This window comes from Pseudorasbora parva, chromosome 4 (assembly GCF_024679245.1).
Source record: "Pseudorasbora parva isolate DD20220531a chromosome 4, ASM2467924v1, whole genome shotgun sequence".
Lineage (NCBI taxonomy): Eukaryota > Metazoa > Chordata > Actinopteri > Cypriniformes > Gobionidae > Pseudorasbora > Pseudorasbora parva.
Window position 1 is genome coordinate 51,954,413 of NC_090175.1, and position 23,429 is coordinate 51,977,841.

The 23,429-nt window shown below is 39.7% G+C and overlaps 1 protein-coding gene and 1 pseudogene across 2 annotated transcripts in view; one reads left to right on the forward strand and one right to left on the reverse strand.

Annotated features, from left to right (window-relative positions):
- The window catches only part of nrp2a (neuropilin 2a), a 94,657-nt gene that overhangs the window by 11,796 nt on the left and 59,432 nt on the right, over nt 1-23,429 (forward strand). For both annotated transcript variants that reach the window (XM_067442203.1, XM_067442204.1), the window contains exons 3-4: nt 10,200-10,381; nt 23,077-23,307. In XM_067442203.1, coding sequence (XP_067298304.1) covers nt 10,200-10,381; nt 23,077-23,307 — 413 coding nt within the window. The remainder of the gene's footprint in view (nt 1-10,199; nt 10,382-23,076; nt 23,308-23,429) is intronic.
- LOC137074217 (5S ribosomal RNA) lies at nt 22,865-22,981 on the reverse strand (annotated as a pseudogene).

A 23,429-nucleotide genomic window follows, 5' to 3' on the forward strand; every position in this document is an offset into this window, starting at 1 on the left:
GTTGCTGTCAGCGCTTCCAATGCAGTCTAAAGTACCGTGAAATAAGTCCGGAGCCATAGTGGTGGCCAACTCCATTGTTGATTAAAATAGCAAACAAGTCTTAAAGGTCCCGTTCTTCGCGTGTTTTCGAAGCTTTGATTATGTTTACAGTGTGCAATATAACATGAGTTCATGTTTCGCGTGTAAAAAAACAGTATTTTTCACACAATTTACTTATCTGTACAGCGCTGTTTCCTCTGTCCTAAAAACGGCCTGATGATTTCCTTGTTCTATGAAGTCCCTCCTTCAGAAACACGTAACGAGTTCTGATTGGGCCAGCGCTTCCCGTGTTGTGATGAGACAGCAGCTTAGCGCACTTTGCCCGGAAAGGTCCCGCCTCTTACCATAACGGGGAGATGCAACTGCTGAATGCGCGCTTTTCTCCACGTGGGAGAGCAACAAGACCACTCCTCCTATTTTGCGTGTTCTTGTGGGTTAGTCAACAAACGGTTCTAGTGACGTCATTACATCCCTGCACTTCCTGCTGTAGTCCAAACCGGCCATTCGCTGTAGGCTTTGAAAGGGAACTTCTGTTAAATAAAATATCTCGCTTGGCATTGAACTTTCAGCTTTATAATTTTACAGGTATTATTTATGCCCTAACAGCAACATTAACACTAACTCAAGTTTGAAAGATGGAATTGCAAAGAACGGGACCTTTAATGCATGCTCCGCAATCGAATGTGTTGAGGCAGGTTGGAGCTAAACTCAACAGGACATTGGCCCTCCAGGGGCAGGACTAGACACCATAATTAATGCATTTATAAAGTTTTACTGTTGTGCAGATGGCAAGATATATTCTGTTCGTCAACAAATTCACAAAGTGAATTCAGATTCTTAATTTTTAATAGGGTGTAGAACTAATGGCCAATCACAATAAGAATGGTAACAGCTAGCAAAGAAACGATTTGCAATGTGGCATTACAAATCTGGTTTAAAGTAGTTCACATTAAAATCTAAATCTTGTCATTATTTATGTACCCTAATGTCATTCCAAACCTGTATGAATTTCTGTCTTCTGGAGAATTGAAAGAAAGATACTCACCCTCAGATTTGGTACACCATGAGACTGAGAAACAATGATGAAAGAAATTTCATTTTTGGGTCTATCTAAAAGACTAGTGACAAATGGCCTTGTACTTTGGATACATTAGTCTAAATTACTGTCTGTGAATTTACTGTCTGAAATTATGATCTGTCTTCTTCAGGGCTGCATTGTCCCTGCTGGTGTGAAATGAATGTTGTTTTTAAGCACTTTGCTTTATGAGTGGTTTAAACCCACTGTGGCTTCCCCATGGGCCACCAATTTGTATAGCAGCAGTGGGGGAGGGTGTATCTTGGTTACATCTGTAGGATTCCCCTAAAAAAACAGCTGTGGAGATACATGCACCATTTAAAATTAGGCAATGTGCCAAGTCCTCATATGTTTATATAAGCAAGCAAGACATTCACTGCTTTCTGGTACATTTGGAGTTTTATTCAAATAGCCAAGGAAGATAAATTTGGGGGAAAGAGGGGGAAGAGATAGCGAGAGAAGGACTGACACCAAAAATACACACCTCAGTGGCTGATCTTTTTTGCTGATACAGCTCAGGCTAATGCCCCTTCACTCCCCAAATTAACATTCTGCATTTACTGTGTACAAATGTTCAATCTCTTTTCCTGCTTGGGTGGCTTCATAAGGTCGGACAGCTCCACTCTGGCTGTATTTGTTGTTAAGATCAGGCTTCCTAAATGAAAAAAAGTGTACAGAGGTGTCAGAGAGGTAATACCATGAAAGACATTCCCGACTGGACCCCAGAACAGATAAAAGTCTCGGGTCACTTAGCACAGGGGGAAATGTAAAGGTGGTTGCCCAAAATTGATATTCTTTTGCATGATAATACAGGAGTTTTCAGTCCTGCTCTTGGAGGGACAATTTCCTGCAGGGTTTTGCTCCAACACACTTGCCTTGGAGGTTTCTTGTGATCTTGAAGGCCTTGATTAGTTGGTTGAGATGTGTTTAATTAGGATTGGAGCTACACTCTGCTGGAAGATGGCCCTACAAGAGTAGGATTGGATACCCATTTCATGATTAGAGCAACAGAAGGCTTTTTCACTCTGCGCTTAACCCTGGGTTAACGTCATTCTAAACATAATTTTTAACCCAGAGTAAAGGAATATTTCACACTTGTCATTTAGAAGCAGGATTCAGATCGCTTTTTACCCAAGGTTATTGTCTGGAGCAGGGTTAGCGCTGCTTTTTTCAGTGTTAACCCTGCATTGCGGTGCCAAACAACCTACATGATTAGCAACAGAAAATCAGTCACGTACATATTTGTATGCTTTGGACAGTCACGGAAACACAGCACAATGTTTATAAACAGTAAATTCACAGTTTGAGAGGAAAAATGTCAAATGCTGACAAAAAACTTGACAATTTGAGTGAAGAAGAGACCGTTTTATTATTACCTTTATAGTCTTAAGTATACATTAAGTATAAACTTTATTGTCAGCAATTTGATGATCTGCGTAATACTAGAGCTTTTATGTGGGTAGGTCATGTGCTGTGTTCATCCAATCAATGACCAGAATGCAATAATAATACTAAATAGTAAGGCATGTATGTGAAGCTACAGTCCCCTTGGGCCCTGTCCCTGTGTATATACAGTTACATGTCTCTTACAAGTCCAAAGTAAAGAAACTTGTTAAGGGGTTTCACCGCTTCATCAGTGCCATGGATGGGACCCATGTGGAAATCAGGTAGCCAATCCGGCGTGTTTTTGCGTTTTCATGTGGACAGAGATTTTTTTAAACCGTGCTTGTGTGGGTATGGTTTGTTTTTTTAAAATGGGGGAGGAAACCAGAGTAGCCCCTTCAGACCATAGGAGTCTGGTGTAATGAGAATGTGCAACTTTGCCTAAGAATATCTTGGTTACTTGCAAGTGTCTGAAACAAAGCTGTTGAATATGTCACCGATTCAATGCCAGTAACATCCCAAATCAAGCAAGTAGTTCCTTGGAAGTCTTATTGTAGTGGCCTGGTTTCCTGACAAACTGATATAAATCTACCCACCCTGGGTATTGAGTAAAGCCAGCCCAGTCAGATTAGAGTTTGCCATTTTGGGAAAACTCTTCTCTTTTTTGTGTGCAGTGTACACCATAAACTATCAGAAACAATGTGAAAAAATTGAACTATTAGGGGTACTACAGCTTGTCAGTGGAGTAGGACCCTTAAAAGAGCTAAATTGAACCTCATATACCCCTAAATGGTGCACATTGCCTTAGAATACATGTAATATGTATGTTGCTTTTTTTCCTTCTTGATACTACTATGAACCTTTATTGGGTAAATAGATGTCCTTTTGAGGGTATTGCCCCAGTGAAAAACTGTTGTACCTCTAATGGTCAAATTTTTGCACATTTGTTCTGATAGTGTAAAGTGACGGAGGTTGATACTAGATATTAACAGGAAATGATTGTTGTTTATTTTTGCTGTCAGTTCAGTTGTGGGCTGAAACTGAGCTTGAAGGTCTTTTGTAGTTGTGGTCTGAGAGGTTATGGTACAAAACACACTGTCCATGTACCACACTCATTCTTAACCCTCATTACTCCATTCCACAATCTGAAAGCGTGTAAGGAAAGTAGAAAGAAATGAGTAATGGAAAATATGAAGAGGTGTCGGATGCTTTACGATACTATGCTTCGTAAACAGGTCTCTTTCTAATGGTCCACTTCAAGCGTCCATCTCCTCCATCTGTATTTTACTATATATACAATGAGTCATCGTCAGCACATTTAAGCGAGGCATGATTGAAAGGCCTGGCTCCGTCTTTTAGATGGCAAACACTCACACACACTACCAAGCACATTTAAATTCACCTTGTGCTTATGAGTGCTGGCTCGGAGTCTCCGTTTGCTCGGAGGAGCTGCCTCAGTTTAGCTTAGCTTGCACAATTTACTCTAGACAAGGTCAAAGAAGCTCCTTGTGCCCTAAACCATACTAACTAATGTGCTTCTAAAAAGCATCTTGTGGCTCACATGATGTAGTTAGGATAGGTGTGGTATCAACTACATTTTTCAAGGGGCACTTCAGCAGGCGATTTTTATTCCAGTAGCAAAGCTAGATGGCTTTTACCTGGAGGGCTGTGAGTCGATTGATCTGAGATAGATGCAATAAAAATGGCAAATGAAATATCTGGCCATATCTTTAATGTGATACTGAGATGAAAGAAAAAGTGTGATGAGGTCAGAAGAATCTATCTATCTATCTATCTATCTATCTATCTATCTATCTATCTATCTATCTATCTATCTATCTATCTATCTATCTATCTATCTATCTATCTATCTATCTATCTATCTATCTATCTATCTATCTATCCATCCATCCATCCATCCATCCATCCATCCATCCATCCATCCATCCATCCATCCATCCATCCATCCATCCATCCATCATCCATCCATCCATCTCTTTCTGTCACCCATTTGAATGCATTTGTCCACCCATTTGTCTCATTATTATTCTCAGAATAGATCTCCATTATATTTTCTCAGCCTAACACATTACTCTATATGCAAACAGCAGGTTCCTGGTGAATGCTAAATACTGAGTCCATGCAATGCATACAGAGGGAAAAGTAAATTGTTGTTGAAGGATTTAAATGCTGTACTGCAGTGGAATGGCTTGAATCGAAACCAGATCTGATTCAGAATCACCTCTCAGACATAACATATTGACAGAGAGACAGTTGTTTGGGCTGAGGAGGGAAGAATTACTGGTAAGAGTGAGAAAGATGTGAGCAATGAAGTTTCCATCACTCAAGGGAGTCTACACTTCACTTTAGTGATGAAAGTTCTCACGTTTACTATGCAGTGATATCTGCAGATGTTGAGGTGCTAAGCTATTGAGCAGCATCAGCGTTTCTAAATTGCGAGCATGATATCACCCTATATCCACTCTTCCTTAGGGACAAAAGATCAATGCATGTCCTTTGCCCTTAATGAAGAATCAATGGACCCAGCACGTTCAGAAGAGTGAGGTCATGGTCAAGAAGGTCACAAACCAGCAGACCAAAGGCCACAAGGGTCATGTGCACAAAACGAACATCAGATAAATAAAAACATCACAGTTACAATGAACAGTTTAATAATGGCTATTTTTAAATCAATAATTTCTCTAAAAACATAATGAATTGTTTCCAGCTCCTGCAATCTGATATACCAAATGTAGGCTAAATAAACCTGTGAACGCATACCAGTTCATTTTAAGCCACAACTTACTTAGAAATGTGTTTGTCAGCATTACTGGCAAATGGCATTTATTATTCCTTTGTCCACTAACTGGCCACAGTTAATCAATTTTCTGAATATTGATAGCCTTTATACATGTCAGTTAGTAAAGGCTTGTCTCAGTAGAGCTTGATGATGATTTTATGCTTGATAATTATTCAAATAGGTCAATAATGTTTTTTTAGGACACAGAAATTTCATTGATGTTTTTAGGGCATTGGAAATATATCAGCAACCCCGGAGTGTATCAAGATATTGATAGCTTAAAAAATGCAATCAATCTGGAGCAGTATAAAGTGACACATTTGGGAATTCAAATATTTAAAAAAGTCTTTTCCCCCTTAGAAGCCAATTTTCCCCTGAAAAAGTTTTAATATCGTTGATGGAAAAAAAAGAACCTAATGCATTCTGATAAGGCCTAAGGCTTTCAATGGCAACATAATGGGAATTTGGAGACAGCACGTTTTGACGGGAACATACTGAATCTCGGAAGGCCAGAAAATTCTCTTCAAAAGGTGTGAGTTTTGAAAAATGTTGCTTTATAGCCAGTTTAAGTGTTGTTTATGAAAGCCTCAGGCTCCTGCGGTCTACCCCAGTCATCTGTAAATGTCAGCGCTGTATCGGACAGCCATGCTATTTGTTTCCCGACCGGATTGAAGATGGCAACCCTCCCTCCCCCTTGGGAACCCTCCCCGGCATCTATTTAATATTTCACAGGCACTTATAGCTTATTAGGCAGCCCCCCCACCCCCACCCCCCCTGGGGGGCAAGCGTGCAGCTTTCCATGCAGACTCTCAGCATTATTTAATTTCAATTTTAGTGTCTTGGCCAGTTGACGAGCCGTCCCGGAGCACGTCCTGCGGCTGCTGGTCTAAAAGCATGGCAGAATTTGAATGAGCGGCCATTGTGCTTTTTGATATTGAAAAGCCAATGTGATTGTGTGTCAGACTGAATTATATTCTGAAAGCCACTGAGCTGAGTTTGAGAAAGATTGAGCTACAGGGCGTCTTCATAGGACAATAAAGATATGCCACGCAGCCTATCACAATAGCTCTTTGATTTTATTTTTCATTTATGTTTCATTTACAGGAATCAGCCAGGATCATGAACCATAATTTACTACTTGCTATTTCTATCTATCTACAGTGTCAAGAAAAACTATATGTTAACCCCAGGATGTGAATAATTTAAACAAATAAGAGAGATCTCACAAAATGCATGCTATTTTTTGAAAATATAAGACAACTGAGGGACTCAAACACACCTATTTAAAAAGGTTCAAACATCTGAATACCTTTTTCTTTTCTTTTTTTACCACAATGGCATACCATTAGTTACTTTTATGGTAATATAAGGTACATAGAAGAACATATTATCATTTTAGTGTCCATAATACATAATATTACTCACAAATGTTTTATGTGCAATGCGCGCTTGAGCCAAATATTAAATCCGACAGTGACGTTTACCAAGCCAGAGGGTCTTATGATTTAAGAAACGCATGCTGGAGTGTTGTTTATTGTGTAGGTTGGCTTCAGGAGGTTCAGAGATTAATGGGGTCCAGGCTTATGTTACGCCCAGTGTCACCAAAGCACATCTCTTTTTTAAAATTTTTATTACAGACAAGAAACAAACACGTTGTAGTACTGTATATGCACAAGACAAACAAGGATAGTAGCATCCGTACCCCTGTGTATCTGTCTGTCTGTGTATTTCTCCAGACAAACTACTCTTTAGGGCAGCTAGGGACACCTCGAGGGACTTTACAGGCCTGGAAAAAAATGCTTGAAAAACACTGTAGGTGTGAAAAGCAATTAGCAGTGAAGAGGCTGGAGGGGAGAAGAGACAGAAAGTGAGATTGGAGAGGAAGACATGTCTGAACATGAGACAGGGACACAGGGCCTTTGCCCTCCTCGTGTCAAGCCTCTCTTCCCTGCGCACACTTACAGACATACCACTGTCTGGGGAGTTCTCATTGCCGCCTGTAGCACCTGAATAACCATTGAATCGTGCATAATTAGCATGCATAATTGCAACTCTATTGCACAGTGGTAAACAATTTGAGCTGTATGCCTATAAAAAAATGTTATAAAACTGTGATAATGAGAAAAAGCTTCTTGCGTTCAGTCACAATTGCTGTGAAATTGATATATACACTTGATTTGATGCATAATTTTTGTGTGGTAAATAAGTGATCCAGGGACTTTTGTTGATCAATGGGCATCCTGGTTTGTTTCCACTCTCAAGCGTGTCTTGAAATGCACCAGAGCCAAGTGGAGGCGTCTAGAGATGGTCAATATCCACATTTGACACACTCACTTGTCACTGCTAATCCAGGAGCCAAGAGCCCCTACAAAATCAATTACAACCTAATTACCTTTGCACACAGTTTACAAGCCTTCATCCCACATCGTCTAGTGTTTGAGGCGAGGGTTTGTGTGTGTGTGTGTGTGCATGTGTGTGTGGCTTTCCTCACCGTACGTAGCTGTACTTTAGAAAGCATGTTCCCAAAAGTTGTCAGAGGAGAGGCTAGGTGATGTATTAAATATTCACAATAAGCATTGTGTTCAGTTCATATTCAATGCACTGATTCAAAACTCTGCCATCCCTTAAACAACAGCCGAGTGTTGTTCTTTGCTCTGCTTTTAACGAAAACTGAAAATTGAAATCACTTAAAACAGACACGATAGCTGATTCGAACAAGTGATGTTCCACGGAAGCATCCATCTTTGTGTAAAGCCCGCACCAACGTTTCTGATTGGTGCTGCGATTTCGACGGATTAGAAACGTGCTTGAATGAGCTCTTTACCAGACTATTTACAGAGCAAATCTAAATTTGCCGGAATTTGTCTGGGTTTTCCCAGGCTAACAATCTTGTGCATTTCTTATGCATTTAGATACTGTACATATATACTGTATACGTGTGCTTCTTAATGTGTATGTTGTTGAGACATCTTGGGTCTAAATATACTCCGCTGTACCTGAAGTCTCCAAGTGTGCGGTCGGCCAGGGGGGTCCAGAGCAATGAAAAGTCAGAGGCACCTGCCTCTTTATGTCATACTGAGGGGCCCGGGGCCGTGTCAGGTTTACACACACACACACACACACACACACACACACACACACACACACACACACACACACACACACACACACACACACACACACACACACACACACACACACACACACACACACACACTGGTGCACTTCTCATTATGAGGACATTCCATAGTTGTAATGGTTTTTATACTGTACAAGCTGTATCTTCTTCTATCCCCTTACACTAATCCTACCCCTAAATCTGTCCATCACAGAAAATGTTATGCATGTTTAAATTTTTTATAAAAAAATTGTGTAGTTTGTTTTAGCCATTTTACTTCCAGTACGTGGACTCAGGAAATGTCCTCACAAAGCACATTTAAGTTGTAATACCACTGTAATACCCATGTCATTATACAAATCTGTATCCTCATAAATCATATTAATAAACACACACACGCGCACACACGCACACACGCACACACGCACACACGCACACACGCACACACGCACACACGCACACACACACACACACACACACACACACACACACACACACACACACACACACACACACACACACACACACACACACACACACACACCCTGAGTGACATGGAGCCAGCAGTTATGCAGTTATTAGACCAATATTGGTGCTTACACTACAAAACAAGATAACAACAAAAATATGTTTTTGTTAATGGCCTAAATGCCATATAAATATATTAATAATTCTCATTATTGTTAACTGTTTCCATCTGGCAGATTTACCCTTAAACAAAGTAATTCCCTTCACTGCAGTTCTTCAGACACTGTGAATCAGGTGGACTGAATGATTTATTAGATTTTATTTTTATTTTTTTGATCAGGATTCAATTGCAGCCTTGTTTTTGGGAGTGTAACACTAAGTTATAACTAAACATACAGAAATTTTAGGCCTCCTACATACAAAGTCAATTTTAAAGATTTATTCTCTCAGTATAAGGGAAGTCTGTTTGGCATGTTGCGTTTAGAAGCAGTTAGTTTGGGAATGATGGCGTGTGTTTACGGGGATCTTGTTCTTGTTTAGGGGTTAAATGGGGCAAGCATTCCTGAGGTGTGAGAAGAAGCCTGACTCATGCCTCTCTATGGCCAGATTTATTATAAGGAAGCTCTCATGCAGACAGCCGGCTGGATTTTTGGGAGTCTTTTCCCTCATTTAGACATTGTGCGTGAAGTGTTTTGGCAGAAGAGGGCAACACACATTAAGGGATTATTTTGGCTGGACAGGTGGTCATTGTCTCAGCTCCTTCAGTCTGTCTCTGAAGTGACATGAAAAAATGTGTGTTTGTTGTGATAAGGCAGCAGTCCACTGAGGGTCAAAGGTCACCCCAGCTCAAATTAAAACAACTCCTAGCAATTCCTTCACAGTTACTCATTGCTGCAGAAGATATTGCATTGCACTTCCTTGGGTTTTTTTATGTTTGTCCTTCCCAGAGGAACATTGTATTGCTCTTTTATTCCTTAGGAGGCTTTATAATGGAGATCTCAGTTATGCTTAAATATCAACTTTATCTAATTTTTGACTTTATATTAGGATAAATAGGACATTTTTCATTAGGATAAATAAAATGAAACAGTTGTTGAGTTGACACATTATAAAAGTACACAGCTATAAAGTAAACGTGGACAGCAGCTCAGATCATTTGGTCTTGAAAGAAATATTTCAGTTCATATTGAGATTTGTGTGTTTTGAATGCAGGCATTTTGTTGTTATGGATGCTAAACTATGTTAAGGATGCTAAACTACCAATGTTAAGGATGTTAAGGATGCTAAACTACCAAATCTGTTTTTTTTGCTTTTAGGTATGACTTCATTGAGATCCGAGATGGGAATTCTGAGTCCGCGGACCTGCTGGGAAAGCACTGCAGTAACATCGCTCCTCCTGCCATCATTTCCTCTGGTCCCGTCATCCACATCAAGTTTGTGTCTGATTATGCGCACCAGGGTGCTGGATTCTCCCTGCGCTACGAGATCTACAAGACTGGTGAGTGAGCTCAATCCCGCTGCTCCCGTGTGGTTAAGGAAGCAGATAATTCGAGGAACACATTTTTCCAAGGAAAATGTTCTTTTCCTGACAACGAACAACTCAAGCATTCCCATCCTATAATTCCTTTCATAGGTGCTCAGATATTTAATATATGTTAAGTTTGCACACCCCTTGCTGAATTTGTGAAACTGCGACTCATTTGAACAAAATAAGAGAGCTCATGAAATAAATGTTTTATTTAATGCTTTCCTGAATAAGATATTTACATAAAATATGTTTCCATAATAGTCCACAAGACAAAAAAATAGCTGAATTTATAAAAATGACCCGCTGAATCTTTACTATGTGTCATTCCCTGGATGATCCTCGATTGTGTTTTTTTTGTTTTGTGATTATTGCTCATGAGTTCCTGAGCAGTTAATCTGAAAAGTCCCATTTGGCACCACTTTATATAAGGTGGCCTTATACTTACATCAAAAATAAGTACAATTCACTTACTGTGTTCAAATTGTATTGCAAAACCCCTTTGCTGATATTGAGGTGGGATACGGGTAGAGTTAGGGACAGGTGTGGTGGTGTGGGTCCACACCAGAGTTTAAGGGTAAGGTTAGGTGTAAGGGAAGTGCCAACTGTAGAATTACAAATGTAACTACAGAAATTAATTACAGACGTAATTACATGCGGGGAATTTTTAAAATGCAAGTACAATGTAAAAACATGTATGTACACAATAAGTGCATTGTATCAAATTATGAATTAAAATGTTAATACATAGTAGTTAAGGCCACCTGATATAAAGTGGGTCCCAACATTTTTCCAGAAAAATCCTCTAGGTCCTGCTAATTTTTTCAGGTTTCCAGCTTTTCCATATTTGAACTCAGTGTGAAAATATGGATCTGAAAGGGTTCAAATATGCAAAAGATGCTGGAAAAATGAAGGATTTTCAAGACAATGGAAGACTTTTCTGAAGAACATGACAAAATAACATTTTGTATGATCCATTTTATTTTATTTTTAAAATATTCACATTTTCAAATATTCTGCAACGGGGTTCACAAACTTTCAAGCAGCACTGTATATACTATTAACAGTATTTTTAAATGTATGGATTTTATTGTTATTCTTACTTAAGCCCCTTTCACACTGCACGTCGGACCCGCAATATTCCCGGAACATTGCTGGGTCGCCTTCTGTGTAAAAGCAACCGTCCCGGACTTGATTACCGAATTGAACCCGGGTCGGGGACCTAGTAACATTGCGGGGTTCGATCCGGGACGAGCGCTGTGTGAACAAAAGCCAAAACTAATGCTGCAACGTGTACATAGTTATCGTGGGACTCCTTGAGCTTGTTTTTTTCAATAATACAACCCTGCAGTGCCAGAAGAGCTAGTCTGTGTTTTAAACGCAGAGAGTGTTCGTATACAAAAGAAACTAAAATTAAACAAGCAGAAATGTGCGCAAACTGGACACAAGTCGAGACACGGAGCTCCTTACTATCCGTGCTAAAGCTGTGATCGCTCGCCATTATACGTCACATCAGGATGTCACGTGTCAACTCGATCCGTGACCGTTCCGGGTTGTCGGTGAAAGAGCACATATTACGGTATTTCGTTGGCAGTGTGAATGGACCAAATCTAGCGGCCCGGGAAGAAATGCCGGGTCGCATTATCCGTGTATTTGCTGGAATCACAGTGTGAAAGGGGCTTTAATTTAAAAAAATTGTATTCTTTTTTATAAAAGTATTCTTTTTGTGTTAAAAGTCTACACCTATTTAACACCTATTTGAAGTACATTTTGTATACAAATACATGTTTTCCCCTTAATTGTGCTATTTTTGAAGTTTAGCATGAAGCGTACAGCTCATTTGAAAATATTCTGTGTTGAAATGCAGCTTTCACACTTTCAGTGTTAGTTGTGTCTGCTGTAGATGTGTTGTGAGGGTCCTGTTGACAAGAATTCTGCAAATGTTTGGATTCTGCATTTCAAAAAAATAAATGAATCAGTTCATCTTTCAACGAAGCAATATTTTTTAAGAAACTTTTTTGTTTTTGGTAACTGTCTCTCCAGATGTGGAGACAAGCAACGCATTTCCTTTCGCTGTTTTCTTTCATCGCTCAGTGATTTTGGTGTTTATGTGTGAAGTCTCACTCGGTCTTGCCCTTGATTGATGGTTGATTGGAGCAGGCTGGTTTTTGAGGGTCACGAGTGGCTCAGGTTGATTTTGGAGGTGCTCTTGTTACCCTGTAAATCTTGTTAGCGGAATGACCTCCTGCGACCTTTAACTCGCGGTTTCAGAAGGTCGCGGCTCCTCCGTCCTGCTGCAAGACACACCGATTCTTAAATGTTCCCTCAAAGTTTCCAAAACGCTCCCAGACCAATTAAACATCAAGGGAGAGAAGAAAAGAAAATAAACTCAGTTTCGAGGAAAGGCGGGGAGGGGCTACGCTTAACTCTTTTCATCCCTTCGTGAGCATGCCAGGAATGCCCTCTTAATTGGACTCTGATCTCTCGTCCTTGGGGATTTCGTTTGGAGTGCACTGGCAATTTGTGTGTGGACTTTGGAGCCATTTGGAGCCATCTGTATTAGCCATTTACTGTACTAACTAGAAGTATACTGACTAGGCATCAGAAAAAGTTTTTTTTACAGGCTAAAGTCAAAATCTCTGATTGTGGTCTGTAGATAATGCTCAGGTCTCGCATTTGATGTACGTCAGTGGGATTAGATTTATCTAAGTATAAGCAATAGTAATAGTCATATTTGTCTTGGCAAACACCATTAACTAGCACTACAGCGTTCCTTCAAGAGTACTGCTCTAGCCGTACACTCAGGGGAGCCTTGGCGATTAATGTTGTTTTGCAACAGCGATGATTAGCCTGGTAACATTAGCACCGTGGCTTCATCGTGGCTGATGGGGAAAACAGCAGAGTTATTCTATCTCTAAGCCTTCACCTCTCCTCAGTAATTGCTGAAATCATCACCATTGCCCTCAGGTACTGTTACCACAGATACAGTTGCTAACTCTAGTAGTATGACTCACGTGATAAGCCCACAATCTCATTTTACACTAACCAGAGACAGCCCAAGAACATCTTTTAATAAAGGCATGATATGCTTTTTCTCTTTTGGGATGCTAATATAGCCGTGTGTGGGTGTAACAGCGATGGAGTGAAGATGATAGATTTATGACTTGCAAATGCTTTTTTTGATCACTAGCCATTTTTGTGTTATGTTGACTTTAAGTCATGTCAGAATAATCAATATATTTATATAATAAAACACTATTTTAGGGCTGTTGATTTTTGCTCAATTTTTCCAACGATATCGTATTACCTATAAAGCTAGAGCAGAACTGTTGTGCGTCTTTGAGCAACACAGCGGTGTTTCATGAATCTGCATTTTGAGCGAATTAAATGATTCAATGGCTCATTCATAAAGATAGAGACATTTACTTTATTCTGAAGGAATCAGCCGTTTTAACGAATCAAATTAATGAATGACTCAATGACTTACTCATTTAGAAATGTGCCACCACCTACAGACAGCTTAGTTAGTGTTTAGTTTCATCAAAACAATTATTTCATATTTCCATATTAATAAAAAACAACATCAAATTTGTAGTTCACCCAAAATAATTCTGTCATCATTTAACCACTCTCATGACCATTAAAGTGATTTTTTTTTTCTAAAGCTACATTTTGTGTTTGTAAACATGTATATATATATATATATATATATATATATATATATATATATATATATATATATATATATATATATATATATATATATATAATTACATTGTGTGGATTATTAATTAATCAATGTTGTTATATATTGTTGTTATAGAAAATATATAATTGAATTTAATCAATTATACTTTAATTAAGTAGATTCATATGATATTATGTATCAATATTATTGCATATAAATGTTATTAAATATTAGCCTGATTATATTTTTTTAAATGCAATAGGGACTAGGACAGGAGTAGGCAGCATTAGTCTTATGTGTAAGATATTCATGTTTGCATCTTTGATGCTAAAAGCAATGACTGACTGTTCCCTTTTCTTGTACTCCACAGAATAATGGCTGTTTATCTGTTAAAATCCAGGTTTTGAGGCAGAGTAGTTGAGAAAATCCAACTTTACAGGTTTTTAAAGATAAAGAGTGCCAAAAATGAGGAAGAAAAAAAGTAACTCTCATCTTTTAACAACCTGTTTTTTATACAAACTGCTCCATTCACTGGAATTGTGGGAAAGTGTTAGCGTGGGTGAGTCTCAGCGTTTATGTCTGTTTATATGGAGAGGCGTCGCAGAGATAATGATCTCTGGTGAACACTTTCCTCCAATGCATATTCTCTTATCCGGCACTGGGAGCAACAACATCAAACCCTCGTTCACGTTCATGCAGATATCCCACACTGGTCTCTGGCAGACCTTTGGGTAACTGCACTCACGCTATATGTAGACAATCTCTTAGGGCCATTATGGCCTTGATATCGTTTTTTTTGCCCTTTTACTGCTATTTTGGCTTAGAGCAACAACATGTATGAAACCTTCAAAGTTAAACAGTGCTGACAAGACCTTAGAAAAGTGGATTAGCTCATGCTTTGCCTGGTCATGGACAGTAACTGCTGAATCTCAACGGTCTCGCCTGTCATTTATAAAATGAAGTGCAAGCCCTGCACATTGTATGCCCATTCATTTTATATTTTGGCTAATTCACGCTTTTAGTATCATTGTAATTCTCTGAACTCAATTGCAATTTGCTGTTACAGGCTTCTCTTTTCTTTACACACATATTTCTCCTTTTGAGGGTGTGGAAAGAGCTGATGATCGGGTGGGAATATATAAACGGACTGGGAATTAAGTGGGAACAAGCATTTGTGATGTTCCAGACACATTAATATGAATGCATTCACAGCATTGTCTGATGGCGAGTCAACTGTTGCGTCTAAGGGCAATTATAACATTTCTGTCATCATGCACTTAGAGTTTTTTTTTTTTTTTTACCACAAAAAGGTTGTGCCTTAAAGGTGCACTATGCAAATTTCCGTCCACTGGAGGGCGCCTATTTTAAACAAAGGCGTAGTTTGATGACGCAAAGTTTGAGTGCAGTATCTTGGGACATGTGGTCTTCACCTCACAGCCGGTGGAAAATAGGACTCGGGCAGAAATCATGTTCATGGATGCGGTTATTAACGTTACTGTAGTATGAAGCAGAGCAGGACTGAGTGTTGTGGAGCTGAGCACGGCCGCTGGAGCGATTGTTATACAAACACACGGCTTGCGAGCACTGGGACTTTTATTATGACGGGACACAGTCGCCGGGCGATCGCACTTCCGCTTTTTCCGGTCATGATTATAAGGTAAAGCAGCTCTGTTTATCATATTAGATACATTTAAACGTGTTTAAAATTATGTTATGACGTTCCTCTGTGCTTTCGCTCGGCGCTGCTGTGACATGTTCACACTGCTAAGAGTAAAGCGTTTCTGCAGAATAAAACCGAGGGTAGCGCAGATATGACGCGATTGACAGGCGACTCCCTCAAACGCTATGCTGAAACGTCCCGGTCCTTAGTTAAAAAAGCAATTTTCTCACAATTTACAAATAGTTGGAAACATTTGGGATATTGTAAGTACTCAACTGAACAAAATATATAACACTGGCCTAGTTTTTTTGGATATTTTACTGCAAAAATACTACATAGTGCACCTTTAAGGTAAGCATTTGTACTAATATGCACCTTTTAGGAGTAAAAAAGGTACTGCTCCAGTGACAAGCTGTTGTACTCCTAAAAGTGTACACCCTTTTTCTCTGTGTAAATCAATTTAAAGGGATAGTTCCCCCAAAAATGAAATTGTGATGTTTATCTGCTTACCCCCATAGGGCATCCAAGATGTAGGTGTGTTTGTTTCTTCAGTAGAACACAAATTAAGATTTTTTTTAAGATTGCTGGTATAATGCATGTCAATGGGAATTCTAATACAAGCAACGGTTGGAGTTAAAAATCCTTATTTGTGTTCTACTGAAGAAACAAACGCACCTACATCTTGGATGCACTGGAGGTAAGCAGATAAACATCACATTTTCATTTTGGGGGGAACTATCCCTTTAAGCTCATATTGTACATTGCAAGTTTGAATCTTGCAAAGTTGTTTTAACCTTTGACCCGTTATCTCCCACGGTCATGTATTCCTCGATCCCGGTCCCCGCTGCTGCCCCATTTCTTTGCCCCAGTTTAGTCAGGCCAGATTGTTACCCCCAGTGGCATGTGCAGCACAACAACCCCTCCTGCCCCAGTCACATGACTCTGACGCTGTTGCTACGGTTACTGCGGAAGACTTCCCGCTGAGCAGCCTTCGGGCCCACCACCGCTGCCATCTTCTGAGTGCACACTCAAAAGAAAGCACTAGAAGAAGCGATCAGGGCCATAGGCCTCTGTCGATCTGGGTAACATCAGTGTCGCCCCCCCAACCTGAGCTGGAGGAGCGGTCTGGAGGCTATCCTGGTCGCCCAGTGGAATTTACTGCCACTTTAACAGTTGCTTTCAATCAGGTGCCGTCTGTCTCGCTGTCTCGCTTCCTCTTCTCCTATAAAACGCCACATGTAAAGCCTTCAGCTCTAACTACCTCATTTTAAAGCGACCAAACCTGCTTTCTCCTAGATAGCGTTGGCATGAAATGGAGAGCAAATAGATGGATGTCTTCTTAGATTTTTCTTTTAAGCAAAAGCCGCCAGTCAGAAGAGATCTCAGAAATGCAACACATTTACTTATAAACCAACCCCGAAGAAAATAAACTAGATAACCTAAAGACTTTGAATGGCCAAAGTCAAATTTTCAACTTTTCATCTAATAGTTTTGACTTTTTAAAACTGATTACGACATGTCACAATTTTAACTTTTTATTTAATAATAACTTTATGATGCTATTTAAAAAATGTACTTCTGCACACTACATCTACACTATATACTAGATACATAGGATATATTAAATTAATCAAAAGTGACAGTAAAGACATTTGTTATGTTACAAAAGATTTCTATTTTAAATAATTGCTGAACTTTCCATTCATCAAAGATACATTTATCACAGTTTACACTAAAATATTAAGCAGCACAACTGTTTTCAGCAGTGATAATAAGACGTTTCTTGAGCAGCAAATCCTAATATAAGAATGATTCTGAAGGATCATGTGACACTGAAGACTGGAATAATCAAGCTGAAAATTTAGCTTTATATCACAGGAATACATTTTAAAATATAGAAATATAGAAAAATAGAAAATGTCTCGGTTATGTATGGTAACCCTCGTTCCCTGAAGGAGGGAACGGAGACTTACGTCGAACGTGACCGACTGAAAGGGAACTGTTATTTTATACTGTAATAAATAAATAAAAAAACACTAAGTGCCCCCTGGGAGACATAAACAGAGTTCAAGTTAGATTTATATAAGTTAATTAAAAGGTTAATTATTGTTATTACCATTAGTAATAATATTACATTTTTTCCTGAATTTTTTATTAAACTAATGTATCGAAATCATTTAAAAACCCAAACTTTTAAAAACTTGTGTATTATAATCTACATAGTATTTAGTGTATCCTATGCCTGGTAGCAGCTGTAAATCGTCATGTTCAACTATGTTTGACATGTTCTCTACTGACTCAAGTGCTGTTCTCTATTCTTCTTCTTTCTCTAACGTAGATCCCAAAAGCAGATTTAAGACTTAAATTAGCTTAATAAGAGTCCCTGTGTAGTGCTTTTCAATTGTAAGCACAGATAATCTAATAATAAATCTGTTTAATCTTACAGAACTCTAAGGCAAACCATAATAAACCATAACCAATCTTCTGGGAAAATGTTCCATTTGTTATTTTCTGCTCGCTCGACATGGCAGAATGATAATTTTCCATTTATTCGTTCAATTTAACGGATAGGCGCGTGATATTTTTATTGTTGCACGTCCCGGAAATCCTGGGATGGATGAAACACAGAGAGCAGAGACGTCAGAGATTCACTGACATCAAGGTGATCTCAAGCGACTGGTGAAAATGAGTGAATAATGCGGTGAGTGAACACAGACACTGTCGTCCCATGAGAGGTCAGATAGAAGGAGTTGAGCGAGCGACAGACAGCAGAGGGGGAAACCCTTGCACGCCACCCGACTTTCTGCCTGGCAACTAACCCTTTCGTCGCCACGCCTCCTTCATTACCGTACGGTCAACTGTAGTGACAGGCGGGCCGCAGACACTGCACCGCAGCAGGAGGCATGTCCTGAGGAGGAGGAAGAGACTGTTTTTGGTGTGTTCATAAGCATGAACTAATAAGCAGTAAGGGTGGGCGCTCATGCATGCATGCTCCCTGTGACTGCGTTTTACACGCACACAATGCAGTCATGCAGTGGTGGTATGCATGGAAGGGTTTGAGTGTGTGGGGAAGCCGGCCAAGTAGAGTAATAGATGTGGACTTTGACCGGGCGACCCACTGCTAATGCATCCAGACCCACTATGTGACTTTATTTAGAACAAACACAGACACAAACGCTCACCAAAAGCCATGGTTTCATGGTGTCATGTCCCACTTCTCCTTATGCTTGTCCTCCTTCAGTGTTTCTGTCTCTCTACTGTCATATAAATGAAAATATATAAATACTGTGGTGGTTATGTGCTTTTATTATATGCTACCATTAGTACTGCATGATTTCAATATTCTGTGTACAAACTGTTCAAAAACATTTGAATGTATCTGGAAAAGTAGGGTAAATTGCGCCACCCCCATATCAAGAAAATAGTACAAAATATCTTGACAAGTGCTATATATATACATTTTTGAGCTGTTAGTCCCACTTTTGCTGCCATAACAGCCCTGGCCCGTCGAGGCATGGACTCCACTAGACCCCCAAAGGTGTGCTGTGGTATCTGGCACCAAGATGTTAGCAGCGGATTCTTTAGGTCCTGTAAGATGTGAGGTAGAGCCTCCATGGATCAAAATGCTTTTTCCTCAATTTTAGATTGCCGTGTCATATGTGAGATGCTGCAGAAGAAGTGAGACGTGAGTTTAGCGATTGTGGATTGGAATTTCATGTATTTGTAACAGAGGCCAGCTAGTAGTTGCTGTGCGAGTAATCCTCACTCCTCTGACCTCAAGAGATGCTCTAGCGGCTGACTCTAGGGGTTGCAGCCTTTAGCCTTCTTGTTAGAGCATCCAACTCTCATGCCGGGACTCGGGTTCGAATCCCGGTCCGAACAGAAGGGGTTACATATGTCTCATGTACCCTTCTTAAATTGAATTAGATGTTTTATTATATATCAGAATCATTCACCCTAATCTCTAGATGGTCTCTAGCCATTTTAAAGCCCATTTCATTTTTAATTCACCTGGCCTAGAGGACAAAATGTGACTCATCTTATCCCATTCTCCCATATGCTCTTCTTTTCATCGTTTGCTGTTTAAGATACTTTTCTGCGAATATTGATAGGTTCCTTTCTTTGTGTAATATGGAGGCTTGGTGTTGCCGTCCTCCACACAAGCTGCAGCAGTGATATTTCCATCACTGTGTGTGGGAGAGCGTCAGAGCGAAGGAAGCGTTTGAAACGCAGGGAGGCTTGTGTGTGTGTTTGTGTGTGTGTGTGTTACCCTACATCTCATCTCATTTTTGCTTTCTTTCCTTCTGCTTGTGTGGCTTCCCAGGGTTTTTGTCTATGCTCAAGTAAGCATGTGCACCCAACACATACATTTACCGCGGTACCAGCCGTCATTCATGTGTGTGTTGAGTGTCACAAACATACTGGGACCTGCTGTTCATTTGGCCTGCAGTCGCATAGGTCCACTGCTCCTCATTAGACATGTCAAGACACTGACCTCTTGACAGCCACCACAAGTACCTATAAGACCTGTCTCTTCTTTTTATAGAATTCTGGGTAATTTGCTCCCCTCCACACAGGCTGTTTACCACAAGGAACATTGCAGTGGAGGAAACCCGTTGGTTAGATGGTGTCACTGGTGCGAGAAACAAACACGGGAGACCACAAGTAATTTGCACATGGTTTTACTGAGAACAATCTGATTGTAGTGGCTGTGCCAGACACGAGGAGCCAGTCTCAGAGCTCCTTAAAGGGACAGTTCACCATCAAATGACAATTCTGTCATCATTTACTCAAAAAGCGATGTCCTCCTCATGTAATTCCAAATCTGTAGGACATTTTTACCATTTTAGTTTCCACCCTTAATCCCTCAATTCATTGTGTTTCCTTCTGGAGCATCCATGGATGTTTGAAGCTTTTTTAATAGTTGTGTTTGAGTCCCTCAGTTGTCCTCAGTGTAAAAAGATGGATCTCAAAATCATACAGTCACTGCTGGAAAGGGTTCAAATATGCAAAAGATGCTGGAAAATGGAAGATTTTGCAGGACCTGGTGGATTTTTCTGAAGAATGTTGGGCAGTTTAACTGGAATCATGAACAACCATCACAAAAACAGCCACACTGTAAAAAAAATGTGTTGGTTTTTGTTGGTTTAACTTAAAAAAGTGAGTAACCTGGTTGCCTTAAAATTTTGAGTTTACTGAAATTAAAAATTTGAGTTGATACAATGAAGGAAATTTGTTTAATAAATGGAAACTCAAAATATTATTGTATCTGAACCACATAAAAAAATTGATAAATCATGAAAATAGCACTATTTGGCATGTTTCACTGCGTCATCAGAAATAAAACACACCCAATATGCTTACAAAATCTTTTAATAATATTTTAAAAAAAGGTTGTCGAAACTCAAAAAAAAAAAAAATCATTCTATTAACTCAAAATTTTAATTTCAATGAACTCAAAACTTTAAGGCAACCAGGTAACTTTTTTTCTAAATATTTTTTTTACAATGCAGGGAAAGACACAGTATTAACAATTAGTTGGTCATAAACTTTTGAATGGGGAAATTTGAATAAATTCAGCTATTATTTTGTTATCTTGTGGACTTAGTAAACAAATTTTATGTAAAATGTCTAATTCAGGACAGGACTAAATAAATAAAACTTTTTTTTAACTTATTTAGTTAAAAACATAAAAACTGTATGTACAATCAACTTGGATGTTTAAGTCATTTCAACTTAAATTACATTAAATTGACTTAAAACTTATTTTGAGGAGTTAAAGCAATATAAAAACATATATTGTCATAACTTATGGATTTATTTTCTAGATCTACCAATAGGGAAAACATTTACTATGCAATTTATGGATGGCATGCTCTGCGTTTTTATTCGTTTAGAAATTAAATTAAGACATAAAAGTACAACTGCCCAGAAAAACAGTTCCAGAAGGCAAATATTGCCCCTTAATAAAATAATTAATTCTTACACTGAACATAACATCAGGGAACACCATAAGTGGCAATTTCTATAATATCCCGCTCCATTCTCCACTGATCTTTGATCCAGTGACACTGTTAGCAACTCAGCACCTTATATAGGTTAGTCTCTTCCACATTTGAGTGCAAGGCTTGCTGGGCCGCACATTTGCTCAAGGTGAGCAGCGTGAATAATCTGTATACTTTACAAACTACGTCTGTCATCTGCCACCCACTTAGTCTTGTTTGTTTGGTGTAATCTCTTTCTGTCTCTCTCGCTCCCCTCTTCCTCATATTTACGCTTGTTTTCGCCGTCTCTCTTCTGCTCTGCATTCAGATGGCGTGCCAAACGCGGTGGCATCGCAAACAGGGGAGTGAAGAGGTTGAACAGCAGTTTGAAATGTGAATTAGAGGGGAAGAGGGGTGTGCGGGAGCTCTCTGAGGCCAGGAATCAGTAACCATGCTTTCATTTTATGACATTCTCTCGCTCGAGTGTGTCTGGTGAACACATGCACTGAACAGCACAATATCACACCGCTGTACTAGAGCAGAAGCGTTCACCGAAATATCCCCAAAGGTTTCAAGAGGTTGAGGAACCTCCTACTTTGTGTAATGTGTCTCATTGACCATTTACAGCAAATGTTTCTTTTGAATTTACAATATTATGTTCCTTGATTCTGAGTTAAATGATAATAATAATAAAGCGTTCAATTTATATAGCGCTTTTCAAGGCACTCAAATCGCTTTACATAGAAGGGGGGGAATCTCCTCAACCACCACCAATGTGCAGCATCCACCTGGATGATGCGACGGCAGCCATATTGCGCCAGAACGCTTACCACACACCAGCTGATTGGTGGAGAGGAGACCGAGTGATGAAGCCAATCAGGATATGGGGATTATTAGGAGGCCATGATGGACAGGGGCCAATGGGCAAATTTGGCCAGGATGCCGGGGTTACATCCCTAATCTTTTTCCGAAAGACATCCTGGGATTTTTAATGACCACTGAGAGTCAGGACCTCGGTTTAACGTCTCATCCGAAAGACGGTGGTCTTTGCAGTATAATGTCCCCATCACTATACTGGGGTGTTAGGACCCACACAGACCACAGGGTGAGCTCACTAACACCTCTACCAGCAGCTACCTGGTTTTCCCAGTTGGTCTCCCATCCAGGTACTGACCAGGCTCAGCCCTGCTTAGCTTCAGTGGGAAACCAGTCTTGGGCTACAGGGTGATATGGCTGCTGGCCATAGGGTTATTAAAGATAAATGTAGTAAGAAGCAATAATGAACGTCTGTCCGTCAGAGTTATCTGAGTCTATGTTTCTCTTTTGTGTTGCTCAGGAGCCGAGCACTGTTTCCGTAATTTCAGTGCTCCAACTGGAGTGATTGACTCTCCCGGTTTCCCTGACAAGTACCCTCACAATTTGGAGTGCTCCTTCATCATCATCGCTCCTCCTCAGACGGAGGTCACGCTCACCTTCCAGACCTTTGACCTGGAAAATGACCCTTTGCTGATGGGGGAAGGAGAGTGCAAGTACGATTGGCTGGATGTTTGGGACGGTCTACCACAAGGTTAGTATCTATCTATCTATCTATCTATCTATCTATCTATCTATCTATCTATCTATCTATCTATCTATCTATCTATCTATCTATCTATCTATCTATCTATCTATCTATCTATCTATCTATCT